Source organism: Medicago truncatula, chromosome 2 (assembly GCF_003473485.1).
Source record: "Medicago truncatula cultivar Jemalong A17 chromosome 2, MtrunA17r5.0-ANR, whole genome shotgun sequence".
Taxonomy (NCBI): Eukaryota; Viridiplantae; Streptophyta; class Magnoliopsida; order Fabales; family Fabaceae; genus Medicago; species Medicago truncatula.
This window is the reverse complement of record NC_053043.1, coordinates 30070873-30094597: the sequence shown is the minus strand read 5'-3', so window position 1 is coordinate 30094597 and position 23725 is coordinate 30070873. Positions and strand designations below refer to the sequence as shown.

The 23725-nt window shown below is 33.7% G+C and overlaps 1 protein-coding gene and 2 long non-coding RNA genes across 3 annotated transcripts; 1 reads left to right on the top strand and 2 right to left on the bottom strand.

Moving 5' to 3' along the window:
* Positions 1-4482: 4482 nt before the first annotated feature.
* Positions 4483-5093, bottom strand: LOC25486806 (uncharacterized). Its single transcript, XR_003009662.2, has 2 exons — positions 4805-5093; positions 4483-4702 (listed from the first exon to the last, which is right to left on the bottom strand). It is a non-coding gene; the product is annotated as an uncharacterized lncRNA (long non-coding RNA).
* Positions 5094-8029: 2936 nt separating this feature from the next.
* Positions 8030-9477, top strand: LOC112419138 (uncharacterized). Its single transcript, XR_005644008.1, has 3 exons — positions 8030-8163; positions 8389-8471; positions 8569-9477. It is a non-coding gene; the product is annotated as an uncharacterized lncRNA (long non-coding RNA).
* A 1381-nt stretch (positions 9478-10858) lies between these two features.
* On the bottom strand, positions 10859-11472 carry LOC25486805 (uncharacterized). Its single transcript, XM_013608531.3, has one exon. The coding sequence runs from the start codon at positions 11390-11392 to the stop codon at positions 10973-10975; it is 420 nt and encodes a 139-aa protein (XP_013463985.2). The 5' UTR covers positions 11393-11472; the 3' UTR covers positions 10859-10972.
* Positions 11473-23725: the final 12253 nt, after the last annotated feature.

Here is a 23725-nt window from a genome sequence, read left to right as displayed (position 1 = left end):
AGGGCAAAATTGAGAAAAAACCCTTAGATTCTAAGTTCGGGGGTCGTTTTCGCTACGGAAAGGTGTTAGGCACCCGGAACGATTATGGTATTCCATAAGAACCGTTCTCCTAAGTTTATTTCTACGCTTTATTTTTATTGCCTACTTATTAAAAAAGGTTTTATTTGAGTGAAGAATGGGGAAAGAAGATGATTGAGGTATTATTTTACTTGGCTTGGAGGAGTTTTAACTCATTGCCTACGTACCCTTTTAAGGGATCAAAACCAAACGTAGTTCATTCTCGAAAATTGTTTTTGTTTTTGTTGGTTGATTTTAAGTTTGAAAAAGGAATTTTGAAGAATGGAGATGAGAGGCCTCAAGAGCATGAGATTTAGAAAATGTGAGGTGGAAGTAGTTATTTTGCAAAATAAAGTCTAAGTATGATTAAAATTTATTAAGTTTTTTTTCTCTTAAGAAAACAAAAGGAAAATGAGGAGTTTTGACTCCTATTTTAGAAAAAAGGTTTTCAAGTGAGGTTATTCACATTTTTTGGAAAATGATTTTTGTCTAAGCGTTGTAAAACCTAAGCATACATCTAAACATACATTCCCTAATCATGCATCTAGAATATCCATGTGGGGTGTGTGCATGTGTCGGTGCTCGTGTCGGTGTACATCACTTATAGTGTCCATAGTCCTTTACATTGAGTCCTAAATACATGCTATGGTCTTGCAAGGAATTAAAAGGGAACTAATCTACCTAAAATTATTACAAACCCATTTGATATAGAAATGAATAGAAAAAATAATGCCTAAACTATGAGATGGATGAAATATGAAATGAAATTATTAGTGTCATGAGGCATAAAATGGTAAGAAAAGAAAGCAATATTGAAATGGGATGGCAAAAAAGAAAAGATCAATGAAATAAAACGACAAAATACACCTAGAATTAGGTATAACACTCATACATGCACATGACCTATAATTCCCTCATCATAGCCATTTTTAAAAGAGATTTGATTTTAAGCTACAATGTGAGGATCATAAGAACACACACAAGCGAAGCATTATATCATATTCCTAGAGATATTTTTACACATTATTTAACATGTAAAAAAAATATCACAAAATGTCAAAAATGCACCAAGAACGTATAGGAATTTAATGAGCAAGAATTAAAAAAAACAAATGAAGAAAATAAAAAAAAATAAGCAAGTAAATTCTAACATTTAGAGAAAAATTAAAATGATAGGGAAACATTTTTAGAAAAATTTTTAGGAGCATAAAATGCCAAGAAAGTGTAAAAAAGTATTTAAAACACAATAAAAAAGCAATTAAAAAAAAAACTCAGCAGGATATAATTTGGACCGTTGGATGAATCCAGAGGTCCAGATCTAACTCCCAAGATCTCATCACAGCCACTGGATCAAAGATCCAAGGGTTTAAAAAAAACACAAAAAGATAGTGTAAAATTACAGGAAGCACAATGACCGTTAGATCAAAGATCTAACGGTTCAAACAAAAGATATACCATATTTCACACAGAAGATCACACACATGATTCAAGATCAAAACACACAGCAGCCATCAGATCTTGGAACGATCCAGATCTGATGGTTCACAACACGAGGGAGCACAACAAGAGCACGCACGCGCGCGCGTGGGAACGGAGGAGTATAAAAAGGAGTTTCAACAAAAAAAAACACAAAGTTCATAAAAAAACTTCTCTCTTCTTTGGATTCTAGAGAGAGAGAGTCTGACCTCTCTCTAGAATCCGGTCGTCTTCTCCGGCGTAACAAGCTTCTCCGGCGCGGTGGCCGGCCTCCTCAAGGTGGCGGCGCCGCCGCCGGAAATTTTTTTTTGGCTCCGATTCAAAATTTTTTTACATTTTTAAACATCCTTTTTTCTCCTATGCATGAATCTGAGCTTAGTTTTTTGAAAAAGAATTTCAACCGGAGTAGATCTGAGTTTGAAGTTGCGGTTTTGAATGAAGTTTTTTCAAGTTCTTTGTGCTTTTTTCGGTTAAAAGCTTCTATAATCCTACAGATTTACACTTGATTCGCCTTTTTCTTTGTTCTTGAGAAAAAAAAGATGAAGTTTGAGTTTTACTTGTGGTTTTCTTGGTGATTCCGAACCGGATCTTCAGGAAAACTTGAGTTTAATCTTGTTCTGTTGATTCTGGCTTGATTTCTTGCTGTTCCGATCCTCTCTTCTTCTTCACAGGTTCGACGTGCTCATTTTCGTCCCTCTTCTTCGTCTCCGAGAAAGTCTCTGTGATCGTGCTTGAGTTCGCCGCTTTCAGTGGTGAATTCGCACTCGAATTGCAGAGCAACGATTCAATGATGATGATTCCTTGATGAATCTCTGAGAATTAAAGCCATTTCAATGGATTCTGGTTCTGGAGATTTCTAGGGTTTTTTGATTTGTTCTTGGGGATTTTTCTGTTTTGATCTAACTGAATGGAGAGAGAAAGTTGAAATCTGTTTTTGTGATGTGTCAATGATTGTGGATCTGACTGGAAATTTCTGACACTGTGTTGTATTTATAGCCTGCCATGTGTATCTGAGAACCAATGAAAAAATGACATCTGTTTTGGGACTGATGTGGATCGAAAATCTGGACTAAAATGCCCCTGGGACCTTTCTGCAAAATTAAAAACTTGAAGGACTGGACAGCAATAAAAAATGGACTAAAATGAATCTTTTTTAAAAGTTTTGGACCAAAACGTGATTAAAAATAAAATTGGACTAAAAAGTAAATTTGACGAAACGTAAAGCGAAACCAAAAATAAAATTAACAAAAGGACTAAAACGAACCAATTACGGACATGAGGTATTTTAAAATACCTCCCTGCCGAAATTTTGACAGGAAAAGACCAAAATGCCCCTAGGGACTAAACTGACTCAGATGCAATTTTTGAAATGATTTTTAAACAAAGACTCAACAATAATTCGTACAGACAAGTTGAAAAGACTCAGAGGCAAACACAGGGACTAAAATGGGTTCCACTGCAGAAAATGACCAAAATACCCTTTTGTATGATTTTTCTTGAAATAAAGCGCAAGAAAAGTAATGCGATGTTTCCGAGAGTTCTTAAATGACTTGTAATGCAAGAAAAGACCCTTTGAATAATTTTATGCAAGAAAATCGAGCTTGAACGTACTTTGAGACAAAGACAGTAAAATATGCAGATGAAAAGAGAGTAAAGATTCAGAGTAAGACAACAGCGAATTGACAAATATCAATGTTAAAAAAAGAAATTTGAACGAGTATTTTTAGGTCCAAAATCAGGGTATAACAATCATTTTGATTTAATCGTTGTAATTTTGTTCCTTCTTTAACCGAACAACCTCATAGGCGTTTTGAGCATTCTTATTGATAAATCATGTAATTTTTCAAGAAAAGCATCTTATGGAACTTATGCAAGACAGGAATGAATATCATCAATGTTTCGAAAGGCTTTAAAGACAATACAAGTTGGAGAAAATATGCCTATATAAAGAGCTCCCTGCACACATAAAAATATTCATTCAGAATATGGCAGTTCAGGGCGAAGTTAAGATACTAGAGCATCAAATAAAAGTCTCAAACCTGCTCAAATTTGTTCTTAGAGTGTCATTTATTTTTACTTGGCTATGTATTTTTCATTGGCTATTTATTAATTGTATTTATTAATGCAATTTCTTTATTCAGATATGGTGTGAGCTATATTTAATTTTCATATGTTTTGCTGTTAATGGTTTGACGAACCTGAAAATTACCCCCCTAGACTCTACACTTATCCTAGGTTAGGTGTTATAGATTGACATTTTGCTTTTAACCGAAATTGTTTCTTATAAATTTTACTCAAGAGTCTTAAATTTATTAGGGATCTTTATGATATGATGCTTAGGTTATAAGACGCATGTGCAAGTTGTAAATCATTTAAATGACAATTTAGGAGCAACACATCTGGCTGGATTTAATTACATATGAGATTGTAAGTTCCTACTTTGGGAACAATATTAACGCTTTTTGCATAATGTGCTTATGTGTATCACGTTTGTACGAGTATACTTACCTTGAGTAATGAAGAGAAACATGACATATGGAGAGACATCTAAGTCCCACAAGGTTAAACATCATTTATATAATCCTTATGTCATTATTAGTAGGTACTTTGTATTAACCCAACATAGAGGCAGGGTGATTTGAAGAATCCTAATTGCAGCTAAAACTCTAAATCGACTCAACTTGTTTATGTTTTAACTTGTTTACGACACGAACTAATTGTTAAAATAACTAACTAATTTTTGTTTCCTAACTAACACCAACATAATTGATATTCTCCAACAGTTTTTTGCCTTTTAGTCCCGTTAATGAACTGAGTTTACAATACAAAGTCACTTTTGTGAACAATATGAAAGAACACTTGCAGATATTTAATATGCTTCTGAGGATTCTATGAACTTCAAATACTCATATAAATTAAAATCTAAGTGCAAGAGAAATCATATATTAGAGTAATATTATTATTATTATTATTATTTTCCTCAAAAAAACAAATTATGATTATTTGCATGAAAATAAAATTATAGCTAGCCTAAGAATAATATAAAGTTACAATTTGACTTAAATGTTATACACACATATACACCGATTCAAAGTACAGTTCCTACTTTCACCAAGGTCACATGGATAACTTTGACAATCAGAATTATATGCACAAACATTCCAAAAGTCTGCAATGTAAAACAAGAATAAATCAAATGTAACTTAAAGGGGGTTAAATATTAAATATAAGGTAAAAAAGAAAACTTCCAAAAATTAAGATAATGAATTACCTTCATAAGTTACAAAAAATAGGGAAAGGAAGACGATAATAGAACTAGTAAACAAGAGAATTTTAAACATTTTCCTTACTTTGAATGTAAGAAACGAAAAATTGTTGATTACTTCATAGTGTTAAAACACCATGATCTGTGTACTACAATTAAACAACTTTTAGAACATGAGTTGCTAGAAACCTTTTCCAAACTAGAATCATCATAAATTTAGACTTAACTATATATTGATGTTTTATATATTTGTCTCATTAACGCTCAAATGATCAATTGACCTTTGTTACTTCGATGTGCCAATATTAGAGTTCAAAACCTTAATTATTATTTATTTCATTCTTTTTGGGTATAAAAGAGGGCTAAAGTCCCATTATGTTTTATTTCTATCTTAACCTTTCATGATATACAGAGGCAACATTATACTAAAAGAGCCATAATCAATGGCGGATCCAGAAACAAATATTAGAGTGGACCATTAAAATTAAATTAAATTACATACATTGGAAATTTAAAATAATTATCTATGCATTTTGAGTGACTTGAAAGTGTGATTAAAATATACTGAAATGAAGAAAAAGGATAGGCTGCAAGGTAATTTTCTTTAAAAGTAAAAAATATTTTAGTAATTACCCCTATAAAAAATAATTTTTGTAAAAAATAATTTTTGTGGGGTCGGTCATGACCCACATAATCCCTAAAGGGCCTCCGCCATTGGCCATAATATTGTTGAATGATGACACAATTAAAAGTTTTAATAATTCATCGATATTAGTTGTCACTATTTCTTTTATTGGTCATGTTATATGGATGAAATTTCTTTACCGTGTAAAGTTGACTATTTGAACACATAAGGTGGATTCTCTTCTCCAAACTGAATTATCTTAATATGTAAGAGTCATGAATCAAACTCCTGACAGGTGCTTAAGGGATCCAAATCACTTATTGTTGTCCAAGATGGGTTTTAGATCAATGTCTATAAGGTTTTGATGCCAAAGAAGAGCAACTTTGATATCGAACATAGGCTATGATGACAAAGTTCTGATATGAATAGGGTCAACAAAAAATTCAAAGCTCTCATCAAGTATTCATGAAGTTTTGAAGATGAAGCTCTGATATGAAGAATCAAGTCAATGGTTAACACCCTGATGAATATCTGACCAAGTTTTGTCTCTTATGAAGAAACATCATTGTCCATGGGTCATGAGTACTTTTGTCCTTGGTGACTATATTTTTGTCCTTTGTGAATTAAAAGAAGACACGTGTATAACAACCAATAATTCCAAAAGAATTTTAAATTACATATTAACAAAAATTTCCATAAATGGAAAAGGATTTTTAATCGAGAGAAAACTTCTCAAGGAAGCTTGGTGCGTTGGAATTTCTTCAAACAACAACTTTATTCAAATCTTCTATAAAAGGTGCTTAAGCGTTTGAAGAAATAGAAAAAACTACACGAAATCAATTGTGTAAAAAATTTGATAAAATCTTATCGCCAAATCACTTGGAGAAATTCATATACAAACTTCTATGTTAAAATTCTGTTAGAAAACATGGCATCCATGGAAGGAATGAGAGAAAACTAAGAAACTTTTTCTATTGATGAAAATGGAATATTACAATATGAGAAAAGTGCCCTCTAATGAGGTGGTTACAAGTTATTTATACTACTCTCTACTAGGACTAATATGCTACTAATCTATATCTCTAATAGTCCCCCTCAAGTTGGAAGGTGTTCAAAACACTTCCAACTTGAAATGAGAAAATACAAGGAAAGATGCCAGAAATACGTTGGCCAAGAACATAGCAACAATCAAATGCTTATCCAACAAGAGGAAACCACAACTCAAAGTGTAACCACTTGGAGGAAGAAGCAACAAACCAACGCTTAACCACCATCTGGTAGAAGCCAATCATCAACAAAGCCTTAAAAGGCACAACGCTTAACCATCAAGAGTTCTCAATAACTCAAGACAGAAGCACAAGAAGAAGAAGAAAACGACGCTTAACCATCCTTGGACAGAAGCACAACGACGCTTAACCATTTATGATAGAAGCTTATCAACATAGCTTAACTATCATGAACAGAAGCACAAGACAAGAAGAGTAAGGATATCCAAAATCAATGATGATATCCAAAAGAAAAAGAAGTGCAAGGAAGGGCCAAAGTTTACAATGGAAGGAGGTCATATGTTGAACAAACTGCACACCAAAGGTACCATGAAGCAACAAGACCAAGGTTCCAAAGTTAAAAAAGAGATGCCCTCCAATGCCGAGCTGAGACAAGAAAAACCAAATGCAAGCCAATAGAGATGCATAGCCATGTGAGGTGTCTTCAAACCAAAGAAAACAAATCCATGTTGATGCATTCAAACCATAGGTCAAAACCCATGCTTCCAGTAACGAACGATTTCGAGCAAGAAACTCGAATCGAAGGTGAAATTCAATCGGAAAATGGATTCGAATCCAGAAATAGAAACCGAATTTGAAATTGAAGAAAGATCATGAACTGTAGTGAATGGAATTGAAAACACAGAACCTAAAATTTGGGGAAAAAAATCATGAACAATCAGAATCACAAAGCGTAATCGAAAATGAGAAGAAGAAAAAAATCGAATGAGAACGATGGAAAATGAATTTTGAGAAAGAAAGTGAAAGTGAGAAAATTTGGATTTTCTCAGAGAAAATGCAGCGGAAAATATCCTTCAAGGTGGATACCAACCAGGCTCTGATACCATGTTAGAAAACATGGCATCCATGGAAGGAATGAGAGAAAACTAAGAAACTTTTTCTATTGATGAAAATGGAATATTACAATATGAGAAAAGTGCCCTCTAATGGAGTGGTTACAAGTTATTTATACTACTCTCTACTAGGACTAATATGCTACTAATCTATATCTCTAATAAATTCCTTAAGTGTTTAGAGAAATATTCTTATGATACTAAGTCTTTTGTACTATGATTAAATTAGTTTACCACTCATTTAGTCTCTAGTGCAAACAAACTTTAAATAATTGTAAACTATTAATCCTATCCTATTGGTTGAAACGAAGTCCTCAAAGGGAGGTAGAAAATCGTAGACGTGGTGTCTAAGTAAATTTGTAATTAAGATTGATTATAGTGGAAAAATATTTCGTGTGTTTTACTCACCTACACTCATCACCTAACCCATTTATTGTAAATATTAGTTTCAATAGTAGGTGAAACCACATGTAGGTATGATCCTATATCTTGCAAATTCATTGATGAAGGTGTCAATTTGATGTGTTCAATGAGATAAGGTCATTGGGATAAGTGCATAGGCATCTACTTCAGTTGCATTGAGTTACCATATCCAATCTCATTGAGCAAGGTGCCTAATTGGTATGTTTTTTTTCGTATTTTCTTACCTACTTTATCATTCAATTCGTTTTCTAAGAGACATTGTTGTAAATACTTCCTCCGTCCTAAAAAGTAAGCAAAAATGGGTCGACATAAGTTGATGTATTTTGTTCAAAATTTGTACCAAATATATCAACTTATGTTGACTCATTTTTGCTTACATTTTAGGACGGATGGAGTACATCCATACCTCAATTATGTTTGCAGTTTCTTATTGACAGCCTATCATCAAGAATCAGAGTAATATTTGGATATCATTTTCACCAAGCACTTGAACATCGCAAACAAATGTAATGTTTTGATGGCAAAACTATATTTGTCTTTGCTTACTGATATTTTATTTTCTTTGTTAATATTTTGACCCAATTATAATACTTCCATTTGTAGTTAATTAAATCTCCCAAGGTTACTGAAATATCAAAAATTGTTGGTGGAAAGATTGATATTTAAATCACAGGGAGAGTGATTAATATTTGGACAAGACGTTGTTCAGGCTACAATGGATTCTTCATATCTTTGGATATTTTTTTGAGGTTCTAACATTAATTTAAAATATAAGACTTTTGTTGGGAGCTTGATTCTAATGTTGAAGAGAGAAAAGTATTCTCATAATGGATTTTATGTATTGGTGATGGAAGTATAGAAAAAAACAACGATGTAGATATCAACATTGGTATACACTTGATGCAATTCTACATAGCACATATCCTAATCTTTTGCAGAACATGGATGACCCATCATTTTTTCAAGATACTTTGGATCCCAAAAATGCAATTGTTGATATGGTAATTGATCACATGTTAGATTTGATGTCCGATGAAAAAAAAAATTAAGTTGTGATTCTCCGTATTATGCCAAGTCAAGCAATGGAACATGGTTAGTAATTATAAAGATGGAAAGATATGTCCTTGAAGATAATGTAATATCAGAAAGCAATATTGGTCAGAAGGTTTATATCTCAAGATTATCATTGACTCCTTCTGAAAAAAGGCTCCCTTTCATGTTTCAACGACAACAATTTTCATTGATCGTTTCATTTGTTATGACTATATATAAAAGTCAAGAGTAATCACTTAAGCATGTTGGGGTATATTTGCCTCAATCAATTTTTTTTCATGGACAACTATATATTGCATTAATGTCAAGAGTTACTTCAAGGACTTGAAGATATTGGTTATTGATGAGGAAGGTGAACATATAAATATGGCATTCAATATGGTTTATAAAGAAATATTTCAAATAATGGTCAAATTCTACAAAACTAAAATCATACTCAAATTCTACTAAACTAGACTTTTGACGTATATCATCACACAAGTATGTTATAAATGAATATCATTATAATTTCTTACAACCAAAATAGAATTCGTGATTAACATATGAACCTAAGGATAATAAAACATAATTTTTTTTGTTCAATTTATAGCTAGAAAGGTTAACAATTTCATGCAAAAAAACTAAAGAACATTATTTGAAATATTTTCTTATAAACCACATTTAATGTCACGTTTATATCTTCACCTTCCTCGTCAATAACCAATATTTTCAAGCCATTCCTTGAAGTAATTGGTGACAATGAAATATATAGTTGTCTATGAGAAGGACCATGCTAACCAATATCCCCGAGACACGGGTTAAAGAAGGAAACAAAAAAGGAAAATTTTAAATTGAAAATGACACTTTTAAGACTTTAAAAGAATTGACTAAACAACTTTCAATTCAATGTAATACTACTATCTTTGATTTCTTAATCAGAAGCCTCAAATAGCATTTTCCTCTTAATCATTTGAGATTAGGGTTTAGTCAAGTAAGGCCGGAAGCAGTGCCGGATTTTGGGGTGTGCAAGGAGCTCAATGGAACCGGGCCTCCCCAAGGTGTGAGCCTAAAAAATAAATTATAGCCCAATAGTACTACCCCATTAAAAAAAATCCTTATTATCTTTCTCTCTGATGCCACGCGTTCGATCACCATCACTCCATCGAAATTTCATTTTCTTCTTCCCTGATTTGATTTCCTTTTCCTCTTCTGTTGTCTTGTTTTAGGTCTATTAGAATTAGGTCCTCTTGCTTTTAGTGTTAGGTGGGTGTTTTTTTGGGAGGGTGGTTTGCGATTCCTCATGTATGCGGTAGTGATTTTCACCTTTAGGTGTATCGCATTTATACGGCACCTTGTATTTATCTTTTAAAAAATTTAAATAGAACATTGTTCTTTTAAAAGAAATACGTTTTTATTTTATTACGGGCATCTTTTCACTTACAAAATCGAGCATCCGGATTCGTAGGAATGACCCTGGTCGGAAGAGTACCTTCTATTTATATTTTAAGTTGGTTGGTTGATGAAACGACTTGACCATTTGATTCAAATTATTTCTAATCTATGTTTTTATCTCTGTTAAGTCGGTTATCTAGAGAACCAACTTAACAATTTACATTTAATTACGAAACTGCCATGACCTCTTCTTTTAAGGCTGGTGGCGGACCAATCGACTTTACAAATTGGAACCCAAATGGGTTTTTTTTATACCTCAATAACTACTACTACAACAACAACAACAACAAAAAAATCAAAATGCCTAATTCCAAATTTTACTTTGAAAATTTTAAAATAATATTCATAGCAACCGCATCGCTTTATAGAAGGTGTGAACTAGCTTAACATATAAATTCCCTCCCACAAGTAAATTGTAATAGACATTAATTTGCTAAGGATTTAGACATTGAAGAAATTATATATAAGAAGTCCAATATTCGATCGATCTCTTATACAAACATCTACCTATGAAAAAGAAAAACTAAACTTGAACATCACCATCTTTGACCTTGCAATCATTCTCCACTTCTTCATCACAAACCATAACCTTAGCCCCAACGCCTCCAACTTCAACATCTCTACTCATACATCGACGACACCGACGTTTCACCCATCCAAAACAACCTCTACCTTTGATACTCTCCAATGGGGTAGGTTCCCTTCGATTACACATGCGAGTCAAGTAGCAAGAAAGCACAGCAAGAATGGTAAGAACAATGATCACAGCAAAAAACGGGCCAATAGATCCTGAAGATTTCCAAGCACTAGAGCTTGGAGATGAAATAGTTTCTCCTGATTGTTGTTGCTGTGGCTGTAGAAGTGCAGAAGATGCTGCTGATGCCATTGCATTGAAATGATTATCATATAATGGAAGTAAAATTATTGATGTTGGAGTAAGCATATATAAAGAGAATTCCGGGAAGTAACATTGATTAAGATTTTCAGGTTCCTTAGCATGGTGAGTTTGAAATTTTGAATAGGTGGAAAAACAACGTGGAAAGGGTTAAATAATAAGGTAACTATACACTTTCTTTTATTTGGTCATGTGCATGGTTTGAATGCAGTGGAACTAGAAAGTAGGGTTCATCTTTTATGGGATTATTATTTGTTCTTTGAATTTTTTTTGTTAAACTTTAAAGTTAGACACATGCATGGATGACGCATACATGTTAGGCTTTTTCGTTGGCACTTTGATTTCTTTCTAACACTTTATCTAAACATGCATGATAAATATATTAAGCAAAAAATGCAGTACTCAAAAGTTATCTTTCTATTCCCTTAGAAGTATAAGATATGAGATAGCATAGCTTAGTTGGTAGGACAATGCATTATTATATGCAGGGGTCGGGGTTCGAACCTCGGACACTCCACTTATTCACGTGAATTCTAGCCACTAGACTACCTGACAAAAAAAATATATATATCTTTCTACTACTATTATCAAACAATAGTTCCCAAAAACTGCAAGTTTACACAAGGACCACTGTCTGAACAAAAGTTAAATTGACTGACTGCATGTTTTGAGAGGAAATTGATTGACTTTATCATTGATTGAAATAGATAGATAAAATTAAATTGATTATAAATTTAAAAGTTAAATATGGTTTTCATCCCTACGAAATTATTAATTTTTTTTGGTGGTGGTCGGGGTTCGAACTTCACACTTTGCATATTTTATGCATTGTCTCTACCAACCGAGCTAAGCTCACGAGGACCGAAATTATTAATTTTGTAGAAATAAAAGCATATTTGTATGGGGAAAAAAAACATATTTAATCCCAAATTCAGATAGATATAATTTTAATCAGGATTCAGTTTGGTAATTTATTAGGCTTCTCACATGCTAGATGATCTCTAATGCTTATGTTTTGGTTTGCTTGCACTTGGATTATTTGGAAGTAAATGAATAGTCGGATCTTTCGGCTTAAAGAAAGTTCTCTTTCCACATCTTTTAGAGGATATTAATTTAATATTTTTTGGTGGATTAAGGCTAATTTTGCTAATTTTAATAACTGTCAATATCATAGTTGATGGTTAAACCCTCTTATATGTGTTAGGTATTAGCTAAGTTTTATATGCTTATATTGTTTCTAGATTTTGAGATTTTGTTGTAAGTTATACTCTTTTATGGCTTTTTCCTAGAATACGTCTTATGCTCAGAAGATTGTCTGTTGTTAGTAATATATTTCAATTTAACCTCTTAAAAAATATCAAAATTCAATAAGTTCACTAAAAAATTATTACAAGTATTTTATAAGAACTCTATATTTTAGGCCATCCCTGCTTAACAGAGATTCGAATTTCCATGTACCTCAATGATTAAGCAAACGCTGCTTTTTTGAGAGAATTAGGTTAAGCAAACTTTTTTTCTCCTGAAGGAAGACTAAGCAAACTTATAGACCTTTGTTTGGTGAAAACTAGCCATTTATACCAAAATCTGAAAGTGGTGTTGTATGTGAAAAGACAAGTGAGAGACAATGATATTTTTGATATGATAGAAAACAAAAGAACGAGAAATGATATTTTTATAATTAGTTTTGAGACAACATTTTTTTTCTCTTCTTTTAGGACAAAAATAATAAAGAGAAAAAGGGAGTAAAAACATAATATGAATATGGGTAAGAAAGTTGTCTCAAAATTTGTCATAAAATAGTTGTATAAATATCATTTCTTTAAAAGAATTGATCAAAATTATTTTATTAACAAAAAGATAAATGATTTTTATTGACACAAAATAAAGATAAATGATATGTGTACAACTATTTATCTTTCCAAAAAAAATAAATTGTGCGACTATTTATGTGATAATTTTTTGAACAACTTTTTTTTTTTTCTTTTGAAATAAAAACAATAAAGAGAAATCTCCATCTTGGAAAGGCCTCTTTATCTTTGAAGGATTATTGTCCAATATAATCTCCCTCTTGAGAAGTTTTTTATAAATTATTCTCAAAGGTGTTCGCTTCAAGATTAGCAAAGGTAATGAACCCAATCATTTCTTCATCACAATTGACATTTTTAAAGGGGAGACATTTGATGGATGGGGTGTTGATTGTTAATGAAGCCGTGGAGTTGGCGAAGAGGTCGAAGCGAGAATGTGTGACTTTTAAAGTTGATTCTGAGAAAGGTTATGATTCGGTGGATTAAGGTTTTTTGGAATATATGATGAGAATGGTGGGTTTGTGTGATAAGTGGATGGCTTGGATGAGGACTTGCATTTTTTTGGAGGTAATATGTTGATTCAAGTACTTGGGACTTCCGGTAGGTGCAAAGTGGCTACTTGGGAACCATTGTTGGAGAATTTAAGGAATAGATTAAATTCTTGGGGCAACAAGTATGTGAGTCTAGAGGTGTATTGTGCTCCTTAAGTTGGTATTGAACTTTGTCCCAATTTTTTATCTCTCTTTTTTTAAAGTGCCTTCAAAGATAATTAAGAGGGTAGTTCGTATCCAAAAGGAGTTCCTTTGGGGTGGGCTTAGAGGAGCGAGCAAGATTTGTTGGGTGAAGTGGAGGAAGGTGTGTCAACCGTAAGTGTAAGGGAGGTTTGATGGTGAAGGATGTGAGATTGTTTAATTTTAGCCTCTTAGCAAAGTGGAAGTGGCGGTTGATCCAAGATGACTAACCTTTTTGGAAAAGAGTGTTAGAGGATAAATATGGTGTTGGGGCTGACGGAAGGTTGGGTTGGAAGAAGGCGCACACGAGGTTTCTTTTGAAGTGGTGGAAAGATTTGATGGCACTAGAGGATAATGTGAGTAATACTTGATTTAGATTTTAGAAATGGGGTGGTGAGAAAGATTGGTGATGGTATGAAGACGAGATTTTGGAAGGAAAAATCGGGTGGGAATTCTACTCTTTGAGATGCTTTCCCTCGCCTATTCTCGCTTTCTAATAAAAAAATAAGCATTGGTAGAGGAAGTTTGGGTGTTGAGGGATGTGATTAGGAGATGGTTGCTATCTTCGAGGAGGCTACCTCTTTATTGGGAATTGGGGCTTATCAACGTTTTATTGGGGGAACTACAAGAGTTTAAAGGGTAGGGTTATGATGACGCTTGGTGGTGGATGTCGAAGAAGGGTGGGGTTTTTCGGTTAAATATTCCTATAAGTTTCTAGAGGAGATGTTTCTTGTTGATGATGAGTTAAGTAGGGTGGAGGAGTGGGTATTCAAATATTTAGGGAAGAGACGTATGTCATCCAAGGTGGTTGTTTTCTCTTGGATGCTCCTATGTGATCATATCCTAACACGAAATAACCTTGCGATTTGTAAGTTGTTGCCGTCGCAGGGTCCTCTAGATTGTGTGTTATGTAATAATGGTGTAGAAACCTCCACACATTTTTTTTCATTGTGAGGTGGTATCTATTGTGTGGCGAAAATTTCTCATATGACTTGATTTTAATTTTCCTACTCCAAATTGTTTGTTGGTACATTTGGAGTGTTGGAGCAACGGGGCAAGATCTAAGCATCTCATGAAAGGGTTTCAGTTTATTTGGCATACCCCTTTATGGGTAATTTGGAGAAAATGTAATGGGAGAATCTTTGATCATAAGGCGATGGATATTGATGACATTGTGGATGAAATTGAGCTACTATCTTCGCATTTGTCTTTGAGTAGATTGAGGATTGTTACATGCATGTCTATACTATGAGTGGTGTTGGAATCTAAGGGAATGCCTTAAGAGGAGACTTTAGGTGGTGGATTGATAGCTTGCCTTCGGTGTTGGTCTGGATGTTGTTCTATGTGTGGCTGCTGCTACAATTTCTTGTCTTCTTGGCTTGGTCTGGATGTCGAAGAAGGGTGGGGTTTTTCGGTTAAATATTCCTATAAGTTTCTAGAGGAGATGTTTCTTGTTGATGATGAGTTAAGTAGGGTGGAGGAGTGGGTATTCAAATATTTAGGGAAGAGACGTATGTCATCCAAGGTGGTTGTTTTCTCTTGGATGCTCCTATGTGATCATATCCTAACACGAAATAACCTTGCGATTTGTAAGTTGTTGCCGTCGCAGGGTCCTCTAGATTGTGTGTTATGTAATAATGGTGTAGAAACCTCCACACATTTTTTTTCATTGTGAGGTGGTATCTATTGTGTGGCGAAAATTTCTCATATGACTTGATTTTAATTTTGCTACTCCAAATTGTTTGTTGGTACATTTGGAGTGTTGGAGCAACGGGGCAAGATCTAAGCATCTCATGAAAGGGTTTCAGTTTATTTGGCATACCCCTTTATGGGTAATTTGGAGAAAATGTAATGGGAGAATCTTTGATCATAAGGCGATGGATATTGATGACATTGTGGATGAAATTGAGCTACTATCTTCGCATTTGTCTTTGAGTAGATTGAGGATTGTTACATGCATGTCTATACTATGAGTGGTGTTGGAATCTAAGGGAATGCCTTAAGAGGAGACTTTAGGTGGTGGATTGATAGCTTGCCTTCGGTGTTGGTCTGGATGTTGTTCTATGTGTGGCTGCTGCTACAATTTCTTGTCTTCTTGGCTTGGTCTGGATGTCGAAGAAGGGTGGGGTTTTTCGGTTAAATATTCCTATAAGTTTCTAGAGGAGATGTTTCTTGTTGATGATGAGTTAAGTAGGGTGGAGGAGTGGGTATTCAAATATTTAGGGAAGAGACGTATGTCATCCAAGGTGGTTGTTTTCTCTTGGATGCTCCTATGTGATCATATCCTAACACGAAATAACCTTGCGATTTGTAAGTTGTTGCCGTCGCAGGGTCCTCTAGATTGTGTGTTATGTAATAATGGTGTAGAAACCTCCACACATTTTTTTTCATTGTGAGGTGGTATCTATTGTGTGGCGAAAATTTCTCATATGACTTGATTTTAATTTTGCTACTCCAAATTGTTTGTTGGTACATTTGGAGTGTTGGAGCAACGGGGCAAGATCTAAGCATCTCATGAAAGGGTTTCAGTTTATTTGGCATACCCCTTTATGGGTAATTTGGAGAAAATGTAATGGGAGAATCTTTGATCATAAGGCGATGGATATTGATGACATTGTGGATGAAATTGAGCTACTATCTTCGCATTTGTCTTTGAGTAGATTGAGGATTGTTACATGCATGTCTATACTATGAGTGGTGTTGGAATCTAAGGGAATGCCTTAAGAGGAGACTTTAGGTGGTGGATTGATAGCTTGCCTTCGGTGTTGGTCTGGATGTTGTTCTATGTGTGGCTGCTGCTACAATTTCTTGTCTTCTTGGCTTGGTCTGGATGTCGAAGAAGGGTGGGGTTTTTCGGTTAAATATTCCTATAAGTTTCTAGAGGAGATGTTTCTTGTTGATGATGAGTTAAGTAGGGTGGAGGAGTGGGTATTCAAATATTTAGGGAAGAGACGTATGTCATCCAAGGTGGTTGTTTTCTCTTGGATGCTCCTATGTGATCATATCCTAACACGAAATAACCTTGCGATTTGTAAGTTGTTGCCGTCGCAGGGTCCTCTAGATTGTGTGTTATGTAATAATGGTGTAGAAACCTCCACACATTTTTTTTCATTGTGAGGTGGTATCTATTGTGTGGCGAAAATTTCTCATATGACTTGATTTTAATTTTGCTACTCCAAATTGTTTGTTGGTACATTTGGAGTGTTGGAGCAACGGGGCAAGATCTAAGCATCTCATGAAAGGGTTTCAGTTTATTTGGCATACCCCTTTATGGGTAATTTGGAGAAAATGTAATGGGAGAATCTTTGATCATAAGGCGATGGATATTGATGACATTGTGGATGAAATTGAGCTACTATCTTCGCATTTGTCTTTGAGTAGATTGAGGATTGTTACATGCATGTCTATACTATGAGTGGTGTTGGAATCTAAGGGAATGCCTTAAGAGGAGACTTTAGGTGGTGGATTGATAGCTTGCCTTCGGTGTTGGTCTGGATGTTGTTCTATGTGTGGCTGCTGCTACAATTTCTTGTCTTCTTGGCTTGGGCTAGGTGTTTTTTATTCAATATAAACATAAACATTTGTGTTTTGTTGTCTTTATGATTTAGGGGTTGAGCGTTTTGCTTGCTCTCTCTCTCTCTCTCTCTCTCTCTCTCTCTCTCTCTCTCTCTCTCTCTCTCTCTCTCTCTCTCTCTCTCTCTCTCTCTCTCTCTCTCTCTCTCTCTCTCTCTCTCTCTCTCTCTCTCTCTCTCTCTCTCTCTCTCTCTCTCTCTCTCTCTCTCTCTCTCCTCTCTCTCTCTCTCTCTCTCTCTCTCTCTCTCTCTCTCTCTCTCTCTCTCTCTCTCTCTCTCTCTCTCTCTCTCTCTCTCTCTCTCTCTCTCTCTCTCTCTCTCTCTCTCTCTCTCTAATTATCTCTCTGCATTATTTTGTTTGAACTCTTAAAAAGATTTTTATAATTTAATAGTACATCAAATGAATGTGAAAGCTGCCTTTTTAAATGGTGAACTAGAAGAATAAATCAATATGGAACAACTTGAAGGTTTGGTGATTCATGGACAAGAAAACAAGGTTTGTAAGTTAGATAATCTTTGTATGGTCTAAAATTAAACTCCTAAGGATGACAAATTTGGCAATCTAGTGATATCGAATAAGTATAAAGTGAATATGAAAGTGTCAAATGTATTTACTACAAGTACGAATATAACATTTGCACGATCATATGTCTTTATGTAGATGACTTGCTCATATTTAGTTCAAAGATTCATGTTGTAAATTATGTGAAATCATTGTTGAGCAACAACTTTGATATGAAAGATCTCAGAGAAACTGAAGTAATTCTTAGTATCAAGATTACTAGATCAGAAAAGACAACTTTTTTGATCAATTTCACTATGTTGAGAAGATCAAGGAAATATAATTTTATATAATATTAATCTCTTATGACTTTTGGCCTCAAATTTCCTACACATAGCCCAGTTAATCACCCCGTCTTTATTTAGAGGAAATGACTAAAAAAAATCACTCCATATTTTATATAATAATGTTAAATCTCTTATGAACTTTGGCCTCAAATTTCACACACATAGCCCTGTTAATCACCCCATAACACAAAAACATCAACCAAAACTGCAGCCTAGCCACTCTTGTATGTGGCACAACTCTAGGACCTGGTCGTGCCAACGTAAGCAGAAGGCTAAAAATAAATATATTTAGTAGCTGCTATGGTAAGACAATATATTTATGGGCTTTTCTTTTTTTTAAGGGATTTAAGGACATTTTAATGATCATTATATGCGAAGTTCACAATGTGCACTCCATACATTTACCAGACATTTGAGTATTATATTATTTTCGTGCGTTAACTCTCCGGTTCTCGGAGAAAAAAAGTGCTGGTAATTCAGAGTTTGACCAAAATAAGTAAAATATGATCAATAATTATTCCATCTCTTAAGAATCAAACTTGCCATTGCAATTTTTTTTTTTTTTATGGATAATAGGTAATAGGCACTAAAACCAATTTTTGTAAAGGATTTGAACCCTTAAATTAATGGTTAGGAGTTCAATTGTAACTTTTTTGTAAAAAAAAAAATGATTGAAAAGTGAGAATTTCACCTTATGTGTCCCATAGATTTTTTGACGGAGATTATTTATCGTTAACGGCAATGGAAAGTTTGTATCAAGAAGAAGAAAGAAAATGCTTTTTGACAATTAGTTTATCCCCACTAAAAAATTGTCATTAAAAGTTAAATTTGGCATTTGGTCAAATGATTATATCATTAACCCCAAGAACACTTTGATGAAATAGTAAGATATCTTTATAGTTTAACAAAGGTCATGGCTTCTAGTCAAGCAATGGGGAATGCAACTGTGTAAATCTCTTGAGGGAGACATAATCTAGCAGAGACATATTTCTTGGTCAAATACTCCAAAGACAATTACAGGAAGGGAAGTGAAGAATACATTACACAGTGAAAGGAACAAATCATTGTATGTAACTTGCCCTGACAATGAGGCATAGATCTCATACAAGAATAGAGTGAAACCAAAGGCAATATTCCTGTTTTAATCTTTACTAGTCTTGTAACCTGCATAATTTTAATAGAAATGTCTTTAGAATGTGAACATGTTTCAATCACCATAATATACATATATATATATATATATGTATATTATTTTCCAGTGATCTCTCTGACACATTCGCTAAAGTAATCTTCAAATAAAATAAAATTCTACAGTTCCATTTCATTTTACAACTAAGAATATACTACTAAGTGCAAGTATGAAAACTAATAATAAGAGATAAAACTTCTGAAAGTTGAACTTGTCGTGAAAGAAATAAGGGAGAACATACAAGTGCTCTTTGCTTGGGAGATTACCAGGGCCGATTTTGAGATTTTGGTGGTCTAGGGCGAACCTACAATTTAGATCTTAACTAATAAATATATATAAACATTAAATTTGATATAAAAAGCTAAGTAATTTTTTTAGGGCCTAATAGACCCCTAAAAAAAATTGGGGCCCAAATTTCATACTTATTTTTTTGGGACCTAGGGCCTTAATTGCATGCAGAATCAACTCACTTCCATCACAACATACATCCAAATCAAATAGGCCAAACTTTGATAGGCAAAAGGCCACTATATCTTACGGTGATATGATATCGTAAACTCGACTCGTAAACCCATACGAGATTACCTAAAGTTAAAAATATATAAAATTTACTATATACATGACATATGTAAGCTAACATAATACTGTAAATAGGCTAATAGCGCAAAATATGACACAATTATAAAGACAAAGTATACATAACCACTATTATAAAGAGTTATGTTCCTTTGAGCATCAAAACAGAAAATTAACTTGCAAAATCGTAAGTTTTATTAGACTCTAAATAATCCAATAAAGCAAGTTTCACATCTAAAGTTGTTAATAAAACTATCCAAAAAATAAACTAGTTAATTTCTTCAAAAGTTCAGTCCTTCTAAAATTTCATAACATCATTATCATCGGTCTCTTCATCTCTAACTTGAACAAATTCTTCTCCAGATGATAAAAGGTTTTCAATATTAGAACCAAAGACATGACTTGAACTCACTTCAACATTAATTTAAGTAACTTGGACTTGAAAAAAGAATTGGGTTTTGAAAGTAAATGGACCAAAAAAATAGCCCAAAATAAAAGAAGTGTTTTTTAAATGTAAACTCAGTCGAGTTCACACGAGTTTAACACGTGTTAACTCAGTCCAATTCGTCAAACATTCTGATTTTACCAAAAACCGAGTTTATCTCCAAGTTAACACGTTTTTGACACCTAAAAACTTAAATTGAAATAAGTTTACGAGTTAATACCTGATTTGTGAAACACAGTATGCAACATTGATTGATGTCTCTATTTTATCACCAGTCAATACCCATAACTTAATTCCAGCCCGTGCTAGCTTGTCAATGCATTCACGAACCTATATGAAAAACAGACTCATAGGTATTAAATTGACTTGGATCTCACTCAAAAACTAGCTCAACCTAGAAACCTCGGCAATGTATAAACAAATGCAAATTCAATAATAAGAACAAAACTAGAGAACTTTCGCATGTTCTTATGACAACATAAGGCATGGTTAATTTTAAAGTACACAAATATTAACTTTAAAAAATTAAATAGCAGTATTAGTTTCCCTCTAGAGACAGAAGGAAAAACACTACTCGTAACATACCCCATTTTGAAGTTTGTCTTCAACTGCAGTAGCACCCAGAAGAATTGAATCCTTCTCAATCTTTTGTGATACTTCCTTCATAATAAGCTCTTGGCTTCCATCAATTCTTCTTTATCAAGTTTGCATTAGCATATTCCATTCTTTACAAGTCGTTCAAACATGACATTGATTCTGTAACCCACATAAATAAAAACAGTTCAACATCTGATCCCAATTGAAAATGTACAAATTACAAACCCGACAGCGTCTTTGCTATGCACTAGTTGTTTCCCCTTCTCATCTCTTTTTTTTTTTTTTTTTTTTGACTAAAGGAGAAAATAAATTAATTTAGTAAATCATGAAAATACAAGTTATGGATGGCTATAGGCACCTCCTCCATCCAAACAGTATTGCGCTCGGAGTGGGCCAAATGAGCCGGAACATGGGTGATAAGTCAATAATTTAGCGGTTCTTAGGTGTTTATTTTTATAAAATTTAGTTTGATTTAGTTTGCTTTTAGAACTATTTTACTTTAAATTTGTTTGTTTTTATTTAAGGATCAAATATGATGAAAGATCGAGTCTTTGAACAAAAGAATGGATTAAGATGTATGATTAAAGCTTGTTTGATAAGAAAGCTAAAAAGAGGAAAATTCTGCCATATTTATGTGCTAATTTGGTGCATATTTATGTGCTGATTTAGTGCAAATTTATGCGCCGATATAGTACAAATTTATGCTCTGATTTAGTGCAATTTTATGTTGTTCCTTTAGCTAGAGAGGAGCCATCAGACGGGAGAAGTTATTATGCATAAGTCAATTCCTTATGCACCATGCATAAACACTTCACAAAACCATTAGACAATTATTTTGGTTTCTCATAGAAGATTATCAAAACCATTAAACCATAATTATGGTTTCAGTAATAATTTCAGTGTATAACATCTTAATCATTATTTAAAACTATGTAACAATAATAATTTCATTAAAAACCATTACACAATTATGTTAGTATCACATACAAAACTATCAAATCATATTATCAAATCATCTAAGCCACTTTGCAAGCTTTACTTAGTTCAGGTACTAATCAGTCTGTTATGATATTTTCAATTATTCATATGAAAGTTGTCTAGTAGGAGTTTAAAGTACAATGCAGTAATGCACTCTTACAGTGTTTTATTGACATTGTCTTGTTTCAAAGTAAATTCATCATTTTCTATCTTTAAAATTAAGTGGATTGGGAAATTATTTATATATTGTGCCCTCTTTCATGCTACCTGATACAGTAGCATTAGGTCAGGTGGGTTTCAAGGAATTGGGAATTTTGAGTTTTGGTTTTAGATTCTGTAATTTTAGTGTATTATGCGCTGAGTCGGAAGAAATTAGTGGTTTAGATTCTGGAATTGTGGTTTCGCTTGGGGATGTATGACAAAATGGGTTGGGGTGTAAGAAGCAATTATGTTGGGCTACCAGTTAATGGGCTGTGATTTATGCAGGGTGCATAAGGATGCCTTATGCATGATAACTGCACCCCCATCAGACTTGTATAATTCATCTTTTGTTCTTGGAAATTTTATGTGACAACTATTTCTTTGAATAAAAGTTCTTATTTTCTTGTTCTTTAAAATTCTGCACTTTTATTTTCAGCTATTTACTTTCATGTTCTTCTCCTTCTCCTTAATCTCTATGTCTACGATGAACATGAGTGTGTTGAGAAAAAATCCTTATTTGATGTTTAAAGATTACAAACATATTATATTTATTTAATCTTGTTATCTACTAATTCGTTTTGTGAGAATTTGTTTCATGAGAATGAACTAAGAACGTTCTGGAAAATACGATGAAAGTGAAACAGTACATCAAAGATAAACAAGTCTGCACAATGTGTAAGCATGGCTGGTTATGTTTTAATAAATGTCTATTCGGCCATAAGAAAAGCTTTAAGCCTATTTGGAAAAGAAAGTCCATTGATATCTCATGGATAAGATCACATGGCTTACTAAGGCATGACATCACTAAAGCAAAAGGACATGACCTCATCAGAATTGAGCGACAAGTTAAACAGCTCATTACAGTTGGTTCTCTCACGCGCAAGAAAGCAACAGTGCTTTCAAAGTAAGGCAATTCAGACAGAACATTCTAAGAACGTTCTGGCTATTTTAAAGAAGAAAAGAGAAATCAATTGAGACTTTGGATAGCTATCAAAAACGTGTCCAACAACTCTATTTTCTCCCTTGATCACTAAGACACTCCTCACCTATAAATACAAGGGCTTTTGAAGGTTATAACCAAGACTTTTGCAAGCTAATATCTCTCTAAGTGAAAATCATCACTACAAACAAAGCTCTTCGCAAATAAAGCAAATTCCAAGCTCTCTCACTATATCTCTTGGATCTTCTCTTTCGAATTTGCTATTGTAAAACTCAAACAAAGTATTGAGTATTTATTTGATCCAAAGAAATTTCATCATACAAAGTGTGTTGTATTTCTCAAAGTCTATTGGGGTTAATAGTTTTGAGATAGAAAATTTCAACCTTCCTTTTGCTAGTGTGCAAAGAATTGTAGAAGCCTGTTGAGGTTGATAATACAGGTGTAACGGACTGATCTGGTGTGATCAAGATCTTATAGTGCTAGTCAGAAGTTTCTGTT